At 31.8% G+C, this 16,329-nt stretch overlaps 1 protein-coding gene and 1 long non-coding RNA gene across 37 annotated transcripts; both read left to right on the top strand.

Annotated features, from left to right (window-relative positions):
* On the top strand, positions 8,281 to 11,888 carry LOC107644344. 36 transcript variants are annotated; one of them, XR_002347406.1, is made up of 8 exons: positions 8,283 to 8,424; positions 8,889 to 9,030; positions 9,240 to 9,296; positions 9,749 to 9,790; positions 9,884 to 10,271; positions 10,354 to 10,448; positions 10,598 to 11,010; positions 11,795 to 11,888. XR_002347406.1 is itself a non-coding variant. In XM_021102926.1 (8 exons), the coding sequence occupies exons 2-6, from the start codon at positions 8,922 to 8,924 to the stop codon at positions 10,420 to 10,422; spliced, it is 369 nt and encodes a 122-aa protein (XP_020958585.1). In that variant the 5' UTR covers positions 8,283 to 8,424; positions 8,889 to 8,921; the 3' UTR covers positions 10,423 to 10,448; positions 10,911 to 11,010; positions 11,795 to 11,888. The 36 variants fall into 36 exon arrangements, 14 of the variants coding, with proteins under 14 accessions (XP_020958581.1, XP_020958585.1, XP_020958584.1 ...); XR_002347405.1 differs by having other exon boundaries at positions 9,884 to 10,448; positions 10,598 to 10,676; positions 10,911 to 11,010; XR_002347404.1 differs by having other exon boundaries at positions 9,884 to 10,519; positions 10,598 to 10,676; positions 10,911 to 11,010.
* Positions 12,061 to 15,700, top strand: LOC107644345. Its single transcript, XR_001621320.2, has 2 exons — positions 12,061 to 13,821; positions 14,103 to 15,700. It is a non-coding gene; the product is annotated as an uncharacterized LOC107644345 (long non-coding RNA).

The raw sequence follows: 16,329 nt of genomic DNA, 5'->3' as shown, positions 1-16,329 counted from the left end.
AGTTATTATATATATATTGTTTTAAATATTTTTAATATATGTTTTATATTTTAATATATATTTTATATGAAAGATTGATTTTTGTTATACACATAGTATGATATTTTTTTTGTTAGATGAGTTAGACACTCTAAATTCTAGACATGACAATATTACAAACTCACGCATATTACGTATTTACACATAATACTTTTAAGGATTTCTATTTACTACTTGATTTCAATCAAGTTTTAAATCCAAATATGATTGCTCAGGAGACAAATGAACTGTCACTACGCTAAAGTCTATGGTGATTCTTAAAACAAAGTTTGCATAATTGCATGATTGTGGATTTTCTCTTATTACTAACATCTTTAATCATGTCTAGCTTTTTCTCTTTTGCATGGACGGTCAAAGAAGAATGATTTTATTTTAGGACATTGTTTACAAATTACCTTAAGACTAGCAGTGTGGAAAAAGTAAACTTTCCTGAACCATGCTGTCAGGGTGAATTTGATTGTTTAGATTTTACAAGAGATCAGGGTGTGTTTGGTTCATAATTTCATCCACTTGGACGTTTCTTGGCTTGAATGAAGAATTTCTTTTGTTTGGTGAATATTTATAAACCAACTGCCAACATGAACGGACTTTTGAGTTTTGAGATCCAAATCCATATTCAAGCCCAAACAACAATTTATAGTCTTGGCATTAAATATAGGTGATTTCTTCTAAACCCGCAATAAAAATACGGGTAACACGCCCTTAACAACATGTATCAATCTTGACCATGCATGAGATAAAAATATCAAAGATCATTAATGAGTATTCATTCAATTGTTTATATTATATCGTATTTGCATTGTAGAATTCGAATTATGTACTTAAATATAAGATATTTAGAAGGACCATTTTGCAAAATAACTTAAGCTATATGTATTAAATGAAGGTTGGGCTCTTTATTTTATTTTCTGTGTGTTGTGACTTGTGATGAGTGTCTTGACTGACTTTATATTTATTAAATAAAACTAGGATTCTACACTTCATTGTAGCTGCGTCTGATGAGTGTCTCGACTGCTTCCATTTTCCACCACCCATAAGAGATCTCAACTTGTTTTAATTTTTTCATAAGTTTGAATTATACCGTAAGTATGATCCATGATTTTATTATGATGCAAATTAATACATTTTCTGTTATTTTTGTTTTGATGCAGTGAAAGATCGGATTTTTTATTTTAATAAATAAAATAAATACAATATTTATCAAAATAAATAATTTTTAAAATATTTATCGGTTTAAATCATATTCAATTAAGAGGTTGCGGGTTCGAGTCTCCTATCTTTGGTAAAAAAAAAAAAAACTCTAAACAATGGAATATTTCAAATAACAGAAAAGATAAACCGTTCATCTTAACTAAGAGAGAAAATGGACGGCGCACCGTTAAATTGCCCACTATTAACACAATTATCTTGGATTGACTCTTAATGTAATCATCCAATCAATCAATCCATCTCCATAAATTTTCATGTACTCCCATAAATTTCGTAAATTTGAAATTTGAAATTTCAAAAATTATATTTAATTATTTCGTTTAAAAATTTGAAATTTTGTTTGTAGTATGGAAGTACATGTACATACAAATTTTTGCATGGAAGTACGTAAAAATTTGAAATATAATTTAAATAATCTTATCTCAAACAGAACCTTATCCCAGACAGAACTTAATGGAGATGGATTAATTGGTTGGATGTTTACATTAAGAGTCAATTCAAGATAACCATATTAATAGTAGGTAATTTAACGATGCACTTATGTGCTTTTAAAATAAACGTGTTAACGTGATAAATGGACAGTCTATCTTCTCTATTATTTAAAATAGACGGTTTATCCGTTCCTATTATTTGAAACATTCCATTTATAAAAGTTTGGTCAAATTAAAAATATTAATATTTTTTATTATTTTTAAAAATTATATTTTTATATTTAGATTCTCATTTAAAAAAGAAAAGATGATTCCTACAAGGTTTTAAATTTGTGATTGACGGTAGTGATTGTCCTTTCCATTCTCTCTTTCTACAAAGTTTCTTATAACCATCAAAGATTTCTTTTAATTTTGGGAACAAAAAGAAGAAGAAGATCTTCACAAGTCGGAGGTGTAAAAGGTACAATTCATTTAAATAATGATAATATGTCATAAATCAATAACAAATCTTTGGTTATATCTATCTAGTTTGTAAAGAAAAAAAACCCTAAGACCAGGACTATCAATAACAAATCTTTGGTTATAATGTTGCTATTTATATGCTTCCTTTTTTTTCCGGAAGAAGTCCTTAGTAAATTTAGTGTAATTCACAACCTGAACCTGCATGCTTTATATCCCTGTTTTGACTAAGACAATTGTAAAATAAATAAATGTGAGATTTCAGTTCCCATGTAAGTTATGCTTTTCTAATCGAAGTATTTTTTTATGCATTGTTTCAAGAGCATTGAAGAGGTTGATGTGAACGGGTCTCTTATATATTATAGAGTATACACTATAGACGAAGATAATTACTTAATTATTAGTCATATATTATTATTAAAGTTAAGACTTACGTGCCTCATTTTTTTCTACTATAATCTATATATAATGGGAGAAAATGTTGATAAAAGAAAACTCAATAATACGTTAGTAGTTGGAGTAATTTTTTATTTTAATTTTAGTTGAATGAATCATTTCCATAGTTATGTATTTGTTGGAACACCATCATCAAATTAAATAAGACCAAAAATTGATAAAGTTTAATTGTAAAACTATTGATAAGGTTTAGCAATGGGTAAAATTGTCATGTAGTTATGCCATAAGTTGTCTTTAATTTATGCATATTTTGATAAAATTATTTCTAAGCAAGAATTATTTTTGTTTTAATAAATAACCCAATAAATTCCTATAGTTTTGATTCACCATGTTTGATTGTGCTAAGTGAAAAATAATGTCCACATACATGAATGATGTAAAAATTAATTCAGACAATGATTTGAGTGATGATTTCAATTATGAACCGATTTCAGATGATGAAGATTCATTAGATGTTACTAGCAATAATGAAGACGTAGCTGAAGTTAAAAGAATTGCGGATTTAATGGTGGATGACATTTGGAATCTCGAGTTTAGAATAGATGATGAAGCTTGCCAATTTTATAACGTTTTATGTTAATTGGCATGGTTTTGTATGAGGAAGGACGATATCATTAGAGATAAGGATGGTATAATTATTTGTAGACAACTTGTGTGCAATAAAGAGAGGTGCGAAAATATGAGGTATCTTGATTTGGACAATAGAACAACAAAAACAAGGTCAATCACGCGAACTAAGTGCCAAGCGCGACTTAAGGTTAAGCTTGACTACCAGTGTGGGAGATGAAAAATATAATGTTTTGTTAAAGGTCACAATCATGAATTAACTCCTCTGCAATTTGCACATCTTGTTCTAACCAATCGTCATCTAACTGTAGCCGATAAAGTCCAAGTGGAGAATCTTCACCAACTTGGTGTCAAGACGTGTCATATTATGGGATATATTGCAAGCCAGAAGGGTGGATATTATTATGCTGGCTTCACTCGCAAAGATTTATACAACTATATTGACCGTTATCGTAGATCAAAAGTTAAAAATGGGGATACAAATGCCACAATCAATTATTTGATTGGCAAGTCTAACAACGATCTTCTTTTCTTTGGGAAGTATACGTTCACAAGTGATTCACAAGCTCGAGCATATATCTTGGGCAGATGGCCAATTAATTGTCGACTATTAGTGTTTTAGAGATATTGTTGCTTTTGATTCTACATACAAGAAGAGTAAATACAACAAGTCATTAGTCATATTTTTTGGATGCAATCATCATGGATAGACTGTTATTTTCGGTTGTGGTTTACTATCGGATGAATTGGAAACCTTTCTTGAATCGATGGGTGGGAAGCTTCCGAATACAATAATAACAGATAGAGACCTTGTCATGCGACATGCAATAAAGAATATTGTTCCTAATGCAACTCATCGCTTATGTGGATGGCATCTTTAGAGAAATACATGTAAAAATATAAAGAATTCAAATTTACGAGTCTAATATATGACAACAGTGACTGCAAATATTTTGATTGGAGATGGGAGGCCATATTGAAAAAGCACAATCTTGTTGGGAATACATGGATGGCAAAAACTTACGAAACTCGAATGATGTGGGAACATTATTTCCTAAGGGAAAAGTTTTCGAGTACATTAGAACAATGTCACAGTGTAAAGGTATAAACTCTCTTATTAGATTTTATGTTAACCTCATTAATACACTAATCGACTTCATGTGCAACCTAGATAGGGCATTAAATGAATATAAAAACAATGAATTAGTAGCTAACTTTAAATCTCAATGCTCTGAGCCTACGATGATTACTTCCTTAGAAGTTTATGAAAGATTTACAGCAAATTGTTTCACTTGTAACATTTTTAAGAAAAAATGTAATGAGATTCAGAAGGTTGGGACATTAAATATCAAGTTATTACCGTTGGGGACAAGGTTGATTTTAGTGTGACTACTCTAGGAAACTCGATGAAAGATCGATTGGTTGAACTACATAGATGTAATAATCCATTTTCATGCTCTTGCAAGTTGTTTGAATTGCGTGGCATTCCTTGTAACCACATTTTCTATGCCAAGAAGTACGAGAACCTGCTTGACTTTCAGAGACTTTGATCTACAAAAGGTAGACTAAAAATGTAAAGAATGAATTTAGTTGTACAAGAATGTATGATAAGAATGATGTTGAGAGGGTTTTGAAGTTCTGAGTGGGTGCATTGGCCTCCAATTGTAATAAATTCTGTGATCTTGCATGTAAAAAGATGTTTACTTTGAAGAAATTCAATCAAAAATTGTGAAGCTAATTATTCATATGTAGTCACGAAAACATGGCACCACCACTCTAAATTCGAACGTAAAAGGAATTAATGATCCTTTTGTTGTTAAGAGTAAAGGAGCTCCTTCCCATATATTAATTATTTTATATTAATTTATTTTATCTTTTTAATTTAATTTTTTGAAATGAATTTTAATTTAGTGTTCTTGGTTCAGGCAACACTTATAATTTAATAATTATGAATAGAAACTACAACAACTTAGGCTCAGCCACTAACGTATGTGCTAGTCTTTAGCATGATAAGTCCAAAAAATCTAATTCATATTCATGCCCAAAATAAGCTCAGCACACTTAGTAATGACATGGATAATTACTGACCTAATAAGGTGCACAATAAAAAAGTTTCTCAAAAATAGCCCTGCAATAATCACATGGTTTCCATCATATTATTTTTTTTTTTTGTGCTTGTCTATTAAATTATAGTTGGCCTAACCTAGATAATAAAATAGTGAATTATAAAAAATAGAAATCATTATATACGTTAGGCCTAAAAAACAATTATAGATATACCACAAATGGACTCAATTAGATACGATATCTTTAATATTTCTTCATTGATTAATTCTGAAATTTATTGAAATATAAAATTCAGCAATGATAGTTCCACATAGCGTTACTCCTATGGTAGAAAAGGTTAAAATTATGCATTATTATAAAACAAGGAAAACCTTTAAATGAATGAAGACCAACTTTGAGTAACTATCAAATACTGGTTGTCATAAATATATATTAGTCCAAAATATATTGCTAACATACATTCTATTACTAAAATATAATAAACTACTTGTACCTAATAACTTCTAAATACTTAAATTTAATTAGAGCATGCAAAAGTAAAGATCTTTATACTTATCCAAATTAATATACCATTGAAAAACAAAGATATAATTCATGGTGTTGTTCCTTTAGGTAGTGTTTGGTTAGTGGGTGTGTTTGCATAAGACAGAGACACGCTGGCATATGTTCTCTGTTTAGTTGTTGAGACACACAATTTTGAAGGACACGTTGGTACACAGATTGACACAAATTACATGTATTCAGTGTACCTCTAATAAGTTGAGACACAAAAATTAATATTGAGACACTGATTATTTTGACAATTTTACCCTTGTTTTATTTCTATATTTTTATTTTTGTCATCTCCTCTCATCCATCTCCAGACTTTTCATCTCTTCTCCCTACCCTTCTCTTCTCCATTTCAACTTCCGTCTATTCCCTCTTCTCTCTTCATGGCCAATCAAGCAGAATCTATTCTCCTCTCCCTTCTCCTCCCCATTTCAACTTCGGTTTCTTCTCTCTTCATGGCCTGCCATTGTCACTGCCTCACTTCCTCCTCATACTCTCCAGATTGCGTCTCTGTCTTCTTCCTTCTTCTAAATCTCTAGATCTGCGATTTGTATCTCTACCATATCGCAATCGAACCTCTATCATCGATCTATCGTGCCTCCATCTTCATCTCTGTTCATCCTTCTATTTGCCCCTTTCTGGATTTTTTTTCCTAAAATAAAATTCTATTTTTTCTTTGTTTTTTATTATTATCTGTGTTAGGGAAAAAATTATAGTTTGAATACTATGGATAATTTATTTCCGTTGGCTTTTACGCGTTGAAATATCTCACCCTTCAATTAACTTTTTAACAACTTAAAATTGACACAAGGGATTCAAAATGGGAATTATGCCAATTAATTACTTGTTATTTGATTAAGAAGATATGTATTGAATTTGTTGTTGAAATTACTGGAATTTTTGTTATCTGGGTAATTTTTTGTCATGAATGGAGATGAAAGAAAAGAATCATTGCAGTTGTTGATGAAAAATATAAATAGTGATGATGGTGGTAAAGGTAGATGATAAGGGTATTATTGACTTTTTAAAGTTTTATGTTCTTTATGTATGTTCTTTGCCAAATATAAAACATATATACATGTATTTTGTGTCTATGTCTATATAGTCTATGTCTCTGTGTCCATGTCTCATGCTATACACTAAACAAACGGAGCCTTAGAGTTGGCATAGTGTACGCGTATTCTAGTCCACTACCTATTCCAAATATTCTTTATGTTTAGGCTATCTTGGACAACATTCTTATCTCCCATAATGATGTGTGGGATTGATGTATCACTAAAAAGAACAAAAGCATAATCGCCAGCATCTTTGTCCTTCTGAGCATAAAAGGGTCACTTTGTCGACGACATGACTGAACCTTTTGGTGAAAAAAATCTACAATAACACCTATTGTTAGGATAGAGTCTCTTCCAAAGGAAATTGTTAGTGTCTTCGGACGCTCCGCGTCATCTAGTTCCTTGGAAATATATTTAAGTTTCCCTTTATTCTGTTGATTTAGCCTTCTTCCTCGTAGTTGTTGCATTCATCTGGTTGGTATGTGGTGTGCGACATCATTATTTGGACATGACAGTATGTCAGAATGTGACATTTTTCCAAATATTCTTGAAGGATTTCTTTGGTACTCCATTCAAATGGCATTCATCATCAAATCACCCAAAATTCTTGGGCAAATATTATCTAAACTTTCTTTAACTCTTTGCAGCAATACATCCATCATCCTATGCACTTTTGCTAGAGTTAACTCAGCTATACACGTTTGTCTGAGAGTCTCTAATGAATTATTTGCCTCTAATCCAATTGGGACATGTGGAGAGAGTATGCACTTCAAACATAAAATACAATCTTCAGCAAGATAATCCATGAACATGCTTCCTTTGGTCGTTGCTTGTTGCATAACAACTCTGACTCCCATTCTTTCCAATAAGAGAAGAAAGGAGATGACCAACATAGACTGTGTTGGTTCTCTTTGAAGTGTTTCAGTCAGTATTTTGAAAACACCTCGATCAATGCTGTGAAACATGTCAAGAACTTGAGAAGTTATAGGTTGAAAATGGATTCGTCTCTCCATTCTGAAATTAGATATATATTGTATGTTGTAATTAAAATTAGCTAAATAATCGTTCACTATCGCTTCTTTCTTATAAGGCGGCATCATGCTCACTAATATAGTATTCACTGTATTTGGATTATTAATTGTTCAGGTGGATGGTAATAGCATTAATTAATTAACAACAAGCTATTGATGCTCTTTGTCCAAGATGAATTGCCACCTACAATTAGAATCTTATTAATACTTTGTTTGTATGTCCATTATTCTTGATGGTACCACTACAAAAAAAAGAGTTTAAAATGGCATTGACATTACGGCGGTTTTAAAGAACCGTCGTAATACCCGGTTATTATGGCATTTTTGGTTGCTGCCATAATTAACTTTGTGTTTGGTGGCAGTTCTGGTGATTATGGCGGTTTTAAACCGCCATTTTCACACGTATATAAAACAAACGAATTGCAACCCTAGCCTCATTAAACTAAACACAGTAACGGCGCTCTCGATCTCCCTTCTCTCTCCTTCGTCTCCTCCGTGCTCCGACAACGCTGTTCTTCCCTCTCGGGCTTCTCCTCTCTTCGCCGATTACGATTTCTCTAGGTACCTCTCGCTCTCGACCAGTTACTAATTTATTTCTCTGCAGCTCTCTCTCAAGTTCTCTAGGTACCTCTCCCTCTCAAGGTTTTAGCTTCTGCTTTATGTGATTTGCAGTTGAGGTAGTGCCAATGTCTTCTCAGATCTAGTGCCAATTTTGATTCGGAAGAAACTTTTAGGGTTCGGAAGAAATTTTTGATTGAATCCATTTTGTGGTGTTTTTAGTTCCAAGATTAACCGCTAAATGCTAATTAATGTTCAGTGCTGGATAGATTCAATCATTCAAATATATTTTGCATTATTGTTGCTGTAGATCGCATATTCTCTTTTTGGCAGTGCTTGATTTATTATTTCCTCATTGTTTGGAGAAATATACATGTACTAGTGCTCTGCTCTCATTCATCTGTGTGCCTGATTTGTGCTATCAGTTTTCTGATTTGTAACTTTCTTTGTAATATTTGTTCTCACAGACAACCTAGTAGAGAATCTATTGGATTTTGAGTATGAACTTAAGAAGCCATACCTATTATATCGGAATGCAGCTCAAGAAGTTAATGGTATATGGTTTTACAATGAAGATGAATGTGAAGAAGTTGCAAATCTCTTTAATAGGTATCTTAATTTTTGTTGTTCAAGTTATTTATGTAATCTTTCTTGCTTAATGCTTTCAAACTTTAGATGCTAATTCATATCAGGATTCTGTTGATTTTATATTTGCGTGTGTGCACACATGTTCTTATTTCCTCTTTTGGGATGGGGGTTTTGTTGGATTATAGTGTACCTTGTGTAATTAGGCAGGATGTTTAACCCTCTATCTACAGGATACTTTCTGAATACTCAAAGATACCTCCAAATGCAGTAATACCTTCGCTCAAAAGGTAAGGGATATTTTAAGAAAAAAGCTTATAAAAGTAATCTCTCTTTTTAAGCGTTATATTCTATTGCAATTTGCTGCCTACATCTTAATAAGTATCTGATAGTATATATTCATATATCTTGGTGATTGAGCAATCTCATCACTTGTGTCATTTAGAACCATGGATGAAAAGTAGAGAAAATGTGTTAACTTTTTAAGTCCCTTTGCTAAAATGAGGTGGACTGTGCTATTTGTGTTCTTAATTGATTAATTGATGCAACACCTAAAATATGAGGGCTAAAGATTGCAGAGGTGTTAGTTCACTAATCACTATCTTCTTGATTTGGGTATTTTAGGACTCTATTGCCAATGAGTTCCTTTTCTTCTGAGATTGGAGTTCAGTTTGAAACTAATCTTAACATTTGCACACAGGTCTCATCTGCTTCTCTAATATATCCTATTTACTCTTCCTAGGTTGGGCCTTTGACATTCTTGGTTGGGGATTCTCCGATCTAGGTTTGTTTTTGTTACTTACTCTTCCTATTTTATGTTTGTTCCTCTCCCTGATTTTTCATTTTAATGATTTTCAATTTGTCTTCTTTTCTTCAGCAGAAAAACTTACTTCATGTGATGTGGTATCAAAGCACGAACACTTCTATCAGGTGCTTAATAAACTATGTGAATTTGAGTAAGACAGTTATTCTATAGGGTCTGACTTGTTCCTCAGCCTATATTCTAAAGGAATGTTCGTATTGCCAATTTTCAAGTTTTATTTAATGTGTATATTGTTGTTTTTGTTGCAATTATTTCGGATTGTATTGAGGATGGATTTGATTTACCTACCAGTTTTGGAAGTCTTACATCAAAAGGCCAATGATATTGGTTGGACCAAGCCTTGGTTCTGCTGTTGCCATTGATTTCGTAGTCATTTATCCAGAAGCTGTATGTCCTATCTAATAATTTAAATTCAGACTATCCACAACAAGCCAGTTTCTGAGTAATTTATTTTACATTAAGCAAAATTTTCATTTAGTAACTCTGGTGTGAACTTATCATTCATTTGCAGTTCATCTTTTCAGGTGGAAAACCTTGTTTTGATTGATGCTAGTGTATACAGAGGGAACAGGAAACCTAGCAACCTTACCTAGACTTATAGCAACCTTACCTATTCCAGGTTCTTGAATAATTTGGTCACCAGAATCTATCTGATAAAAAACTCACTATATATGGCTAGAGGATGAATAGGTAGATTTCTTCCTTGTATTGAAAGTGGACTTATTCTCAGACACTGGTTCCATGTACTGAAATTGAAATTTCTTGCAGCATCTCCTACTTTTGCTTGCGTTGTGGCCCTATGGGGGGTAACACTGCATCTTCTATTGTTATCAATAAACCCATATGGGTACAAATTCATTTTAGATGAGCTTTATTTGAACATAGTGGTTGGTGTTTATTTTAATAAGAACCAAGCTAATCTAAGCCACTTGTCCCAAGAGAGAAAAAGAGAACAAAATTGTTTGATGTGTTAAAATTTTATTAGCAACAATCAAGTGTTCATTCAAGTTCTCACTAAATGATATAGTTACTCTCTGGAGCAATATGGTGATCATCTTGATAATCTGTTTGTTTTTTACAGGGTTAGGGTGTTCAGTTGCTAGTTTTGGGATCAGAATGTTGTCTGCAATTCTGACATCTTCGAATATCAAACTGTTCCATCTTAGTGACATCCGGAGAAGGTATACCATATAGTGCAGACCATAAGAAGAGAAAATAAATGTATGTTTCTGTGCCTATTATCTGTTCCTTGAGGCACCTAATAAGAAACAACCAACCTGTTCAAGTAGTCAAGTGGTTATAAGTAGTCAGTCGGCATTGTACATTATTTATGCTTTTCCGTCTGGTTTCTTTGGCAAAGTATTTATAATTTATGGACTTCTAGTAGTATCTATATCTATATCTATATTTTTGATTTTCCCTATATTTCATCCTATCTTTTGACATCGTGGTTTACTTGCAAGCATATCACTATTGATGTGCTTGTTTATGGGCTAATTTTATTAGAAATAATAAAAGGAATATAACTTTATGGGCTAATTTTATTAGTTTTCCTTTCTCTGGTATTTGGAATGTGCGCTTGAATCTAATTGCACAATCTTTCTCTAGATCTTTTTAAAATATTTTGGCGCTGTCAGATATTGATGTCATTACCATATTTATGTCTATACAAAATCTAAGGGCTTTAGATTCCACATTGTTTCTCTCTAACTTTTTGCTTGAACGAGCTGGCAGATTAATGCCAAGAAAGAAAACACCAAAACTCTTGGACTTTATGTAATTTGTAATTTTACTTATGCGGTATGCATTCATCTAATCTAACTGTTACATTCAACCCTCAAGAAAACTAAATAGTTCTGTCATCTGAAAGAGTTCCTTTAGTGCATAGTTTTCTTTTGATATCAGGGCCTGTTTGTCTGGCACCTTCGAATATGTAAATCTTATTTGTTGCTTTTGGTTTGTAAGCTTTCTGGCTTGAGGAAGACCAAGATCGCACCCTCACATGCTTCTTTGATCGAGACCCCAGTCCTCTGGCTCGGCAGGCTCTGTATCTTCTACGCCCTCATCACAATTATTTATTTAACGCAATAAAAATAACGGTAAAAATTATTTTTTTAAACGATAAAAAAAGTCACTATAAGGGTAAAACGGCGGTTCAAAAATGCCATTTTAACCAACCAAAACGCCACTCTGTCAAGGTAATAATGGCGGTTCAAACTGCCGTTTTAACCTATCCAAAAACCGCCATTTTAACCCTGGAAATAACGGCGGTTTGAACCGCCGTTTTAACCAACCAAAACGCCACTCTGTCAGGGTAATAATGGCGGTTCAAACCGCCGTTTTAACCTATCCAAGAACCGCCATTTTAATCCTGGAAATAACGGTGGTTTGAACCGCCATTTTAACCTATCCAAAAACCGCCGTTTTAATCCAGAAAATTATGGCGGTTTTCAAAAAACTACCGTAATAACTAGAATGGCGCCCAAAATTACGTCGCTTCCTAAAACCGCCATTCTTGGTAATAATGGCGGTTCAAACCGCCGTAAATACCTAAAAAAACCGCCGTTTTAACCAGAATTTTTTGTAGTGTACCCCACATGAAACATTTCAGAAACTCTTTAATCCAAGTATCAGCAAAAGAGATTTTAAAGCCTTGAATGATAATTTTAAATTGAGTGTTCATAATTTTATGTATGTTATTATAATTAGATATTATCAATCTCCAGGTATCATTAGATACTATTATTTAAGGGCTATGGTACATTTTTTTGTACTAATTAGATAAGTAATATTTAAAATATAATAATAGTATTTACTAATATAAAGTGTTACCCGTTTAGTATTGTGTGTTCCATTGCATGATTTAATATAAAGTGTTTTACTGCATTTAAAATTTTTAATTCTACTCCATATGGTTCCAAAATATAATCTTTGAATCTTGGCTATAGTGTTTTGGATTAGGAATTTTGTGTTTTCAATTGGTGGTATTTGAATGTTAGTTTAGTATTGGATTTGGTGGGTGAGGCTTTAGGATTTATGGTATTTGAGTCCATAGTTTATTTTTTAAGGTTTATGTCTTTATGGTTTGATTGATAGGTTCTTTTAGCATTTAGGTTTCCTGCTTTGCGATTTTGAATATATGGTTAAGGGTTAAAGTTTAGGATTTTTTGTGTAGTTTATGTTCTCGGTTTTACAAATAATGAAATTAGTGTGACGAGTTTAGAATTTACAGTTTAGGATTCATGATTTTGCAATTTATGGTATGAGTTTTGGGATTTGAGGTTAAGAGTTTAGAGTTTTGGGTTTGTGATTTTCTATTTAAGTATTACGGTATACGATTCAAATTTACATATAGGTTTAGCGGAGGTTAGGGTTTGAGAGTTACTATTTAAGCTTGTTGGTTTAGAGTTCAGTATTTATAATTTATGGTTTGTTAGGAGCATTAAGAGATTGTAGTCGATGATGTAAGATTTAGGGTTTACATTTTATGGTTTACAATATTGGCTTAATCATTTAGGATTTATGTTTTCCAACGTAAAAAATTTCACCATTGTAATATTATTCGAGAAAAAAAAATTTGTATACGCTATTGATTCATTTGTAACAGACGCGGATAATCAAAGTAACCAATATATTTTAATTTTATTTGGACTTTGAACCGATTTTATTTATTTTCACAATGAATGATCATTTTGTTTCACAACCCACACAATCTGGCCCGGTAAATATTTTTTTCACAAAGCCTCAAACCTTTAATTAAAAAATTAGTTGAAGATATCTTTTTCAGTACACTTTATATTGTACCAAGCTTTTCACTTTATTACTTTCTACTGAGAATATCGATCTGAGACTTTATTCTTCCACATAATCCATTATTACACATGTGCCTAAGCCAAGCCACAACATGACTCCAAAGCTTATTTTTGTCTGATCTAGCAGTCAAGGATGTCCATAATAGCCAACAGAGACGACATGAGCAGGCATGCATTTTAGTAAGAAGTTTTGTATACAAGTTTATTTGTTTGTCTGTCTTTATTTGTTTACTGTATCTATTTCCTAATATTAAGATATCATAAATATAGTTTCAGTACGATAAGTCTTAACTATTGCATATGATCCAGTATTATTAAAATATCAACAGCGTTCAATCTAACTTGAACATTTCTTTAGAATTGCAAATTGGTAAAGTTCAATCATTTTGGAATAGATTAGAAAACACACAATTTCGATTCAACTAATTCATGTTTTAAATTTAAAAACAAATTATCTGTAGGAGGTTTATCGAATTGTGGTATGCATGGCCAAGGTTCAAGAACCCCTTTTTCCAATTCAACGTCAACAAGTAGGTATAATCTGATACTCTCTACCATAAAGTTATGATAGTATATAATTTTTACTCTTTAGATATATTCAATTATAATATTCTACTATAATGTGTTAAGCAACAAATATTAAACGTTCTATCAATGGATCGTAAGAAGACATAGCATTGACGAAACATATAATGGAAAATTTTAAGCAACAAGATTATAATTTCATATTTGTGATGGTCATAGGTAACAACTGTTTATGATGCACTTTGGTGACAAGAGAAAATGAAATGTTTATTCCATTTTATGAGCTAAAGAAGGTTTATAAGTTATATGACACCCATAAATATTGTACTGTCAAACTTCGATATGTTAGTTGGGGTATATTTTATCTCATCATGTGGGATAAGCACTGGAACCAGGTGACAGGAGAAGTATCTGCTGACCACTATATAAAGGACGTCTTTTCCTTCACAGAGATTTATCTCATCCATAATGTATTTTAGTTTAAGGTATTCTGATAAAGACCCCTCTACAATAGCTCAAATAAGAACAAGCAATGATGAGTCGAAGAAAGATAAAGTAACCACTAAACAAACTCCTAAAATGTAACACACATTGTTATAATTTAAGAGCATCAACCAATTTTTATTTATATACTAACATACATACTCTATTAACTATCTGACTTTTTTGAGATAGTGACATAAAAAGGAAAGTTGAAGTCGAGGATTTAAGTGATTATTATTGTGAAAGGTATTTCGTGATTTGATTTATATGTCTATGTGAAATACTTTGTTACCAGCCTAATATTTTTATGTATTTTACAAATAGATCAATAGGCTGGTGCACTTATTCTAAGTTCTTAACCAGGTCTGATATTCAAGCTATTTTGTAAGTTATTAAAAAATAAAAATATTTTAAAAAATATATTTTTTTACTATTTTTTAACTCATTATTGACTATCTTACAATATGTGTCACGAAAATTCTTTGCCATACTGCTTAAAGCAGGCATAAATAGTGAGTGGCATGTTATAAAACCTCCAACTAAACCAACCAGAAATTTTATCTTCAAGTTAATGCCCAACGAGAATTGAAAGAAAGAACTGAAGCTGGAGGTGATTGGAAGCTATTCTACAGTTATTATAGATTAAAACAAGGTGATTTCTACAGGTTGGATATTAAATTTGTGCAGGAGAGAATCATGAAGGTTGTCCTGCATTAGTGACTTATCTTAATAGCTTACCCTCTTGAATTATGGATTTGGACTTGTAATACTTTACAAGTGACGGTCCACTTTGCAGTATTAGAAACTTTTTGAGCTTTGAATAGCTATAATGGACATATATTACCCTATAATGGGACTCATTGTGTATAGCTTTAATCTTTAAGACTTTAAACATTTATTAAAGAAACAAAATAGAACTTAAGAATTTTTGTTATTACCACCTACTTTCCCAAAAGATACCAAATTTGAAAATGAAGACAAGGAACATATACATTTTGTAAGGTGAAATTCATGTGAAACATGTTTTTTTTTAGACAGCAACTTTATTCAAGTACATTATATTTTCTTTGACTAAAAAGATTATTAGGTGCAACTACAAAAAGGCTGGCTTAAAAAATATAGAAAACTGCAAGTGCATGCATGCATATTAAATAGGAATAGGAATTTCTTGTTGAAGGGCTTCCTTCTTAGTGATGCCTTCTTTCAAATTTTTAAAATTACTTTCCCCAACTCCATTCTTTACAATATCATCCAAAGCATCCCAAGAAAACGGCCTATAATTATCACCTAAAAGACAAAAAAAAATTGATTCACATGATGCACTAATCTAAAACTATACTTGTTCTCTTGATACAAACTAAAAGTCATTATATGATTTGGAGCATGTGGTAACCTGAAAGACAAACCCTACAATAGAGAGAGTCTTGTGCATATTCTGAAGGCTGCATCAATCAACTTGTAAGCTGAATGACGAGATTACATTTTAATCTTCATGCAAGAACAAGCACTTATCAAGATTAATCGCATCAAATATCTAATTAGTAACATTCTGCTTGAAAACTTTTAATAGTATGGAATTGAATTAAATTCTAGTATTTTGAATGAATTAGTAAAATTATAAAATTGAATTGAATTCCAATGTTTGAAATGTTTATAAAATGAATTAAAGTTTTAAAGGTG

The sequence above is a fragment of the Arachis ipaensis genome, chromosome B05 (genome assembly GCF_000816755.2).
Source record: "Arachis ipaensis cultivar K30076 chromosome B05, Araip1.1, whole genome shotgun sequence".
In the NCBI taxonomy this organism is placed as follows: Eukaryota; Viridiplantae; Streptophyta; class Magnoliopsida; order Fabales; family Fabaceae; genus Arachis; species Arachis ipaensis.
Note: the sequence above shows the minus strand (reverse complement) of the source record. Positions and strands in the feature narration are given on the sequence as shown.

Coding starts and splice junctions, on each gene's coding strand:
- LOC107644344 (XM_021102922.1), top strand. CDS start 8,922: ATGAACTTAAGAAGCCATACCTATTATATCGGAATGCAGCTCAAGAAG. Junction 9,031..9,748: donor GTTGCAAATCTCTTTAATAG/GTATCTTAATTT, acceptor TACTCTTCCTAG/GTTGGGCCTTTGACATTCTT. Junction 9,937..10,120: donor AGCACGAACACTTCTATCAG/GTGCTTAATAAA, acceptor TTTACCTACCAG/TTTTGGAAGTCTTACATCAA.